The sequence below is a fragment of the Cyrtonyx montezumae genome, unplaced genomic scaffold (genome assembly GCF_038088225.1).
Source record: "Cyrtonyx montezumae isolate F1298 unplaced genomic scaffold, pur_monq_1.0 scaffold_14, whole genome shotgun sequence".
NCBI lineage: Eukaryota > Metazoa > Chordata > Aves > Galliformes > Odontophoridae > Cyrtonyx > Cyrtonyx montezumae.
In genome coordinates this window covers 16,491,627-16,500,251 of record NW_027071870.1, presented here as the reverse complement: position 1 = coordinate 16,500,251, position 8,625 = coordinate 16,491,627, and the positions used below count along the sequence as shown (strand labels likewise).

General features: G+C 45.4%; 1 protein-coding gene across 1 annotated transcript in view; it reads left to right on the top strand.

Annotated features, from left to right (window-relative positions):
* The first annotated feature begins 3,084 nt into the window (after nt 1–3,084).
* The window catches only part of UBE3C (ubiquitin protein ligase E3C), a 65,470-nt gene continuing 59,929 nt past the window's right edge, over nt 3,085–8,625 (top strand). The window contains exon 1 of the mRNA XM_065731536.1: nt 3,085–3,420. Within this exon, the coding sequence (XP_065587608.1) occupies nt 3,355–3,420 (66 nt within the window). The 5' untranslated portion in view covers nt 3,085–3,354. The remainder of the gene's footprint in view (nt 3,421–8,625) is intronic.

The following is an 8,625-nucleotide window of genomic DNA, read 5'->3' as shown; positions in this document are numbered from 1 at the left end:
AACCCCCCATGCCATGAGCAGATACACCTGCAGCTCGATCAGGTTCTCAGCATCCCATCCAGCCTGACCACGCATGTCTCAAGGATGGGACATCCACTGTTCCTCTAAGCAACATGTTCCAGTGCATCACTGCCCTAATTGCAAAAAGCTTTTTCCTTGTATCCAGTCTATATCTTCCATTTTAGTTTGAAACCACATCCCCCGCTAAAAAGCATGTCCCCCTTCTTTCTTTTAGCCTCCCTTTAAATACTAGAAGATATTTTGGACACCAGTATGTAAAGTATATTTTGAACTTTGTCAGTTGCAGTGGTTTACCTACATTATACTCAGTACAGATGCATGAAAGAAGCTCTAGAGCATTATATAGTTAGATATATTATTTAGAGATATTTTGTATGTACATATGTACTTAGAGATAGTGATTCTTAGAGTCTGGTGAGGGAAATACATCCAATAACACTGAAGAAGAAAAGGGAATTTTCTTGAAAATGGAATACTTGTCATTAGTGATTCTCACATATTTAGACTGGGTAGCCCAAATACCTGCTTTCAAATAAGAGGTAGAAAGAATCAATATGGCTCAGGGGAGTTAAGAAAATTCTGAATAATGGAAGTTTTTAACAGTTTGCTGTCTGGTGAACAACTGAACTTCTGCAGGCCAGTTGTACCTGGAAGCAATGTGTGCATATGCATGCAAAGGGGAAAGGAACAATCAAAGAGCATAAAACTGTTATTATGAGGGGAAAAAAAAGCATCATGGAATGTGCAATAAGAAAGGAGATGGGAAAGATGGGAAACCACATATGGAGCTAACTTTATTGCAGCAGGAGAGGCAGGTGGGTGTTAACACAGGGATCCATATAACAGCAGTTTTCCTCAGTCCTTACGTATTTGTTTGTCGAGGCTTTGAATGCACTAAGAGGACTTAATTGCCCTGATCAGCTTCAGCCAGAAGTCTCACTCACTCCTTGTCTCAGGGACAACTCAGGAGCTGTAACCTTTGCTGGGTTCTGCCCACTATTTTAGATCCTGTAAGGTTATGTCCTGGCTGGAGAGGGCATTGCTTGTCCTTCGGTCAAACCTGTGCCCACTCATCTTCATGGAAGAACCTTGCTCTTGATGCTGCCTGAGAATACTCAAACAGCCACCACTCTGCCTTTTCGAGAAAGTGTGTTTTCTGAATCATATGTCTTCTCCCCAAGCTATAAATATGTATATATATTTTTTGTGGTAGACAAAAGAGAAAATGTGTTTAGTTTCCTGTATGCTTCCTTAAACATACTGTACTAAAAATACAACAAAATACCTGTGCAACCTGGACTAGGGAGCCTGCTTTGGTAGGGGGGTTGGACTAGATGATCTCTAGAGGTCCCTTCCAACCCCTACAGTTCTGTGATTCTGTTAACATCCTGGATCAGCAGAGGATCTTGTGTCTTTCTAATGCTGAAGCTGGCCCCTGCCAAATGCGTTTTAGTCCCAGATCTGTCATACAGACACCCTGCTTTGAGTATGCAGTTTCACATTTATATCGCTTCTTACACTTCCCTAAGTTGTCTTTACTACCAATAATAATTTGGCTACTGGTAATAATTTGGTGTGAGCTTATGACCAAACAGTTCAGTTTTCCACTTATGAGTGGAGACTGGTACAGACACCTGGATTATTACTGTTGGTTTTTTTGGTTGTTGTTTTTTTGTTTTGTTTTTCATAAGACCTACCAGGCTTATTTGAGAGGCTATAAAAAGGAAGGGACTGTTGTCACTGGACAAGGGAAAGTGGTTTCAAATTAAAAGAGGCGAGATTTAGACTGGATATAAGGAGAAAGGTTTTTTTTATTATTAGGGTAATGAACACTTGCACAGGTTACCGAGGGAGGTGGTGGATGTCCCATCCTTGGAGACAATGAAGGCCAGGTTGGATGGGGCTCTGAGCTCCAGATGGACATTTAAGCGCTCCTGTACATTGCAGAGAGGTTGGACCAGAAGGCCTTTAAGGGTCCCTTCCAACTTAAAAGATTCTATGATCCTGTGGTAACTCAACTGGAAAGGAATGCTGTCAGGCTCAGAGGAAAGCTTGCTGCTCTTCCTATTAGAGTATTCTATTTTCCTGGTGCCAAACTGGACACCAGTGGTATGACGTTACATAAGCAATACAATGTGTTTCAACTGTGAATCAACATTTGATACGGTATTTCACAATGCTCTAAACCTCAGCTGCATCAGTAAACATTATTTATAGGCCAGGCTTGCTCATACCGAAACTATGTTATCTCAGGAAAAGCACAGCTCATTATTCAGCCTCGCCAAGCACTTACACCAGTATTTAAAAGACTGAAACTTTAAAATCTAGATGCTTTGGAATCATCCGAATTCAAAGAGATCCCAACGAGTATTCTCTGAGCTTGGAGGCGGACGTGGCCTGGGATGATGGGTACGAGCTCAGCTCCCGAGAGCACACAGCCGCACACAGCCTCACGTCATGGATCCTTGCCAGTTCTTGGGACACGGCGATGTGAGAATTCACATTTCCACTAAAGGAAATGAAAGCGGGAGTGGAGCACGTAGATTCACTTAGCACCTCATAGCTGCGGAGTGAATGAATGCTTTTTTGTTATTGCTTTCATCCCTATCACCTCTGCGTCTGAAAGGACGCTGAGAAATGGCGGCCGGGCTGAGGAATGTGACATAAAGATCCTCGGGTATAGTGTCACCCCGAGGTGTGCTGCCGCGAGGTGACGGCTGCGTTCCCTTCCCCGGGCCAGCTGTTTCCCTGCGTGGCTTTTTCAGGACACAGCGCAGTGCTGCATCCCATCCTCACACAGCACTTCGCCACGGGGCGACGACGACACCAGGCTCATCCTACAGAAAGGACCGACGAAGTAAAAACCACGGTGCTTCAAACTTGGGCCCGCTGGCTCACGACCTTTCGGTCCCTCTGTCCCAGCCCACAGACGCGGCCGGTTCAGACCCGGGACAGCCCGGGGGCGGGACACGGCTCGGAGGCGCCCGAGGATGCGCGACCTCGCGCGTGCGCGCTCCTGCCGTCGGGAGCGCGCTCGGCGAGCTGCAGGCGGCGGCCATCTTCTCTCCGCAGCCGGAGAGCGCAAGCGGAGCAGCCTCGCCAGTTCCCTCCTCCTCTCCCTCCCTCCTCCCACTACGCGCAGCCGCCGGTCGGAAGGGGGGCGACCGGGGGAGGAAAGGGGGGGGAGCGGCGCGGGGCTGTGCGGCCGCGGGGTGCCGGCCCGGGCTGCCCGCCGGGGTTCGCCGCTCCCCGGGGTCGGGGCGGTCCCTCCGCTCGGCGCTGGCGGCGGTGTCCGCTCCGGGCTCCGTTCTATAGATGGGATAAGCGGTAAACATGTTCAGCTTCGAAGGGGAATTCAAAACAAGGCCCAAGGTGTCTCTCGGAGGAGCGAGTAGGAAGGTAAGAGCGTAACGGGAGCCTGTTTGCGTCCGCGTTTAACGTCCGCTTCGCTTTTTCGCGATCGCTGTTTCTACCGCTGGGCCTTCGAAAAAAATAATAATAAAAAATAATAATTAAGAAACAGGGAGCAGCTATGACTAAGGAGCCGAAATCCTCCCCCCCCCCCCCCCCACCCCGATGATGCGTTTATCTCCCTGGCTCTGTTTTCCTTTGGCCTCCGACCAGGCCACGCACCCCTCCCAGGCTCCCGGCGAGGACGGGGCCCGGAGCAGTGCCCGGGATGGGGACACACACACACAGCCGTCCTCACCTCGGGGACGGCCGGAGCTGGCGGCCCCGCTGTGCTCACGCTGCTGGGGAGGCTTCACCCGCGTGGTTGGACGTTGTCAGGGCGCTCCAGCTTTGCTGTCTCCGGTTTACGTTCAGTTTATCGAAGGAGAAGAAGCAGAGTGGTTTATTTTGCTTTAGCTGCCCCGTTGCTGGAGCTGAAGTGGTTGGGCACGACGAGCGAGAGGAAATGGAGTGTCCTGGTGTGTCAGGGGTGCTGGTACAGTGCTGGTTCCTCGTGTTGTTGCATGTGAAGCTATTTACTGTTTTCACTGCTGTTTTAATATTCATAGGAGCAACAGAAGGTTTTTGTTGTGCACTGTAAGTGAGTTCAGTTCTCTACAACTTGCAGAGTTTGGCAGTAGGTTTGGAAACTAACAGGAGTACTTCAGTGTGTGATGTTGAAGTCATGGTGAAGTTTTCTTTTGGCGTCTTACATCTTTTAGCAACGAGAATGCTTAACTGAATGACATATAAGTTGTGCAGCTTTTCACCTGAGTCATCTGAAGTCGGTTCTGTTCATTAGACTGCATACAATGGCATTACATGAGTCAAAAGTACCATAAATACTGGCCGGCTGAAGTAGGAATTGGGAGAACATGCCCTGGCCCTTGACAGTAAGCTTCGGGCACTTGGCAGCTTTTGGCATCCACTTGCTAATAGCATTATTTAAGAGAGCATGTTTCCTCTTCTGGAAACCAACAACGGATGGATCTTTTATTACACCTCCTGATTTCTTCATGGAAATGAAACAGAGTTTTCTGTCATTATACATTTTAGTTGTATGGGACAAACGTGCTAACTTTCTACACGTATGAATTTATCAGCGTGAATATTATATGAGAAAGGAAGTGGAAACTGCGACTGCTGTGTAAACTTCACTCTATCCGATCCAAGGATAATATTTCACAATCAGCTTTATCCTGAGTGGTGCACCGATTGCAGGACATTACTGTGCTATGTGAAATGCTTGCGCTGCATCAAGGCAAAACAGTTGCAGCTCTGGCCATCCTGAACAACTGCTGCTTTTCAGAACCCTTACAGTGTTAATGATTTGAAAGTGCAGTTAGCATCCACTTCTATATAAACACGCTACAGTGGAGAGCGGTGTGGCAAGTGTTTATGTGTGGTCTGTGACTCTTGTCTCATGTCCCATGCTGCTTGTGATCATGTTTCTTTTTACCTGTAGGCTTGTGTGCAGGCTACTTAGCTAAGAATAGTTTTCTGCTTGATTTGGGGAAGTTTTCCACGTTTGGTTGCACCTGTATAGCTGTATTTAGGAAAACACAAGTATGAAGCAAGGCACTGCAGTGTGAAGAGTTGGTCCATCAGTACTTCAGATACCAGCAGGATTGTTCTGATGTGGCTATAACTGCACCAACATATACCATCAGCAAACTTGACTGGTAAAAGAGTAGCTTTGCTAATAATAGCTACAGCCACAACTGGTAGCCTTGTTGATCTTGGGTCGTGTGTGCTGACAGCCCACCCGACATTGCCATTTACTTCTGTAGTATAGATGTACCAAGACTTCCTCAGGCCTTCTGACACCTGAGTCCTACCAGCATATGCACAATGATACAAATATTGTTGTGTCTCAAGTGGGACTCATGGTGGCAGCTGGAAAGCTTTCAGTCTTAACGTGATTATTAATTTATAAAGACTTACAGCAGATCAAAGTTTATAGATGTATTAGTTTGAAGAAATGATGGTCAGATTCTCAGACTAACGCAGTACCCTCTTGATGGTACACAATGTGAAACAAAAACACAGGGCTCTAGAAAAAGGGATGATAAGATGTAAATGAAATGTGTATTCTAATCACAAGCAGCTTTCCTTGTGGAAGGTATTGAGTCCCATGTGCTTTCTCAGCACTAAGTTTTATCATGTTTTTGAATGATGAAAGCAGGCAGCTTCAGGGCTGTGCTTACCCTGAGTGACCTTGTGCTCATTGGGATGGTCTGGGTTGTGAATGCTGTAGAAAAGCACACCAATCTAGCTTAAGTTTTTGCCAAAAATGTAGTGTTTGTTTCACTTGCTAAGTCTTGGATTGCAGAATTAATTTGGTCAAAGTGACTGCTCCTTTCAAAATATTGTGATGTTGTAATACTACATTTTAAAATAGGTATAAAATATAGATGACATCAGCATTTGGACTGCTCTGTCCATCTCCTGTCACAAATCTGCTGATTCATTTGGGTTATTTGCTCTGGTTGTGCAGTTGGTAGAGGGCAGGGATACTGTTTTGATGTTTTATCTATGATATGATAAGTAGTTACTAATTTTAGGGGTCTTTATTGTCACCATTAAAACAATTCTCTGCTTTATGAGGCTCTTCAGAAGTTACTTTCAGATGTAGCTTCCATTGTACCTGGTACAACTTTTTTAGTTCTTCTAAGGTTACATAGCCCTCAAAGTGCAGAGATTAGTATGGGAAAATTCCGTGGTGTGCTGGCAGGAATTTATTCCCCTTTAGGTCTGCATCTGAAGAGCTGGTTTGGGGTGTACTTCACTTTGAGCTAACCCACTTCTGACTGTACGGTGGACTGAAGCTGATGGTCCCGAAGCGAGGTGGTTCCCAAGTCTCTGCGCTGCAAGCAGCGAATGGCTCACTGAACTAATGCAAAACTTGTCTGTTTTTGGGGTGCTACAGGATGTGGGTTCTGTTGGAGCACAGAGCTGATCTCTTCCAGCCTTCAGCTGAATGATTGTTAGGCTGAGGCAGGAGGGGGCTGGTAATGTCACCATCCCTTCTGGTGACAGCTTTGAGGTTTCACTCAGTCTGTTGTGAAGTTGCACTCCTGGTGATGTAGTGGGAGTCTGAGGAACCCTTCAGCTTGATTTGGTCAGCTCAGAGCTGCTGTTCCTTGATGTGTTTTGCCAGCAATAAGAAAAGTATGAGGCAGCAGTCCTTTAGTACATAACATGTAGGGGAATCCTCTGTGCCTGTGCTGGGATGTCCAGGGGGCTCTGTAGATCTATATTATTCGTACAGGTGATGAACTCTATTAATGACTTCTTGTAAGCTTTTAACAGGGAATAAATGGTTAAGATGTTATGAGGTTAAATGTATAACCTAAAACATATGAAAACGTGCTTTTCCAAATCCCAAGACTTTTAAAAATAGTTTTAAATGATGATACAAAACGAGATGGTTTTACAAATAACTTTAAAAGAAAGAAAGAGGACTTTGTAATATACCTGTTTTTAATAAGCGAAGAACTTCATTTTACAATGTGTGATTTTTTTTTTAATGATAGACTGATAGACTTTCTTAAATAATGTAATATTAAGTATCACATTCCTGTATATTCCCCCTCAACTTCCAGGTGAAGTGTGAATAGGGAGCTTGGTGATTAATGCATATGAGGTCAAAAGTAAACTTCTCACGTGGCCTCTGGAGCCTCCTTTCTCTGTGATTCTGCTGTGCATGGCCCTGCTGCTGCCATGGGAAAGGTGGTGCCAGGTACTTTCTGTATCCTAAGGTAAAACTGAAACTCAAATGCTGAGGTGTTTTCTTGTCATTAATTTCAGTGGGCCTAGGCTTTCCCTGGACAAATACCATTTCCTGGGCATATTTAGGTACTTTAAAATATCTACTTCTGGAAGATGGTTTTCTGTACCTGGAGCCTTAATCATGATGTAAAGAGTCACAGCTGTTCTAAAGCAATTTTTTCAAGCTCCCAAGTGTGTTTTACTGAGGCTAATAGAGCTACGTGTTCAGTGGAAGTTAAATTGCCCTGGGTCTGTTGAGGTTGCTGTGCCTCTTCTATAATATTTCTTTTCAAAAAAGCCAATAGATGTGGATTCATCTTGCCTATGGTGGTATTGGGAATGTGGAAGCACTTTGGAGGGGGGACATCTGCTCAGTGTCCATGTTTATTATCTATAGATGGATGCTACAAAATCTTCCTTTCATTTGGTGACTTAGAACTTATCAACCACAGCTGCTGAAAGGAATTTGCTTTTGTAAATTGCTTACATCACCTCATTTGTTTTAGGAGTGTTGATCAGTATTCATGTAGTTCAGGCTAAATTTGTCTGAAATGTCGTTACTTTAAGGAAAGAGAAAAGATGTGAGTTACTGTGCTTCGTAGATGAAAAACATTTCTTATGTATTGGAGCTTTTGAAGCACAGTCATTTACTTGGTTAAATTTGGATGCTGCTTGTATCCTCACGTGGTCAGTAGCAGCGCTGCAGCTTTCAACTTTGTGGTGATTAATATACTACTCACCACTTAGGTCGTGAATTTATACATCAGGATAAAAATATTACTTAAAATCTCCTTGGTGGCAGTTGCAGGCTTTCCTTTCTGACTGCTGTCCCCCATCTGCTTCTTTGTTTTCAACTCTTTCCTCTTCTCTCTTACTCAGTCTCATTGTCCCTAAGGTCATGCTGCATTCTGCTGTTGCTTTCTGTTTCTTATCTTTCTTTTTTTGCTTTGGCTCTGTGCTTTGTGGGATGAGCTTCTGAAGGAGGAAGGGCATGTTGGGTGTCAGGCAGAGTGGCTTTCCCCTTCTTTTGAGTTAGGGCTGGAAGTGTGAAGACAAGCTGATGCTCAGTTCCCTGACTGCCTGCTTTGGTAGGTAGATTCAATACCTGCCATCTTCAGTACCCAAAGGGAGGGTGTCTGGAAAGCAGGAGAAGCAAGTGGATAGCTTGGCCATCACGGAGGTGGGGAGTGAGCCAGGTGTCATCTCTGCAAGCTTCTGTTGGTTGGGAGCTCCTGGCACAGCAGTGTTGTAATGTTGTCCTCCAGCTGCCAGGAGTTGTGTTGCTGTTGTCGATGGGAATATGGGAGTTGTGAAATGTGCATCCTGTACTGTAGTGTGCGGGGCTGGCAGGCAGCCCTGGGCACTGCATCTCCTGGGTTGCTC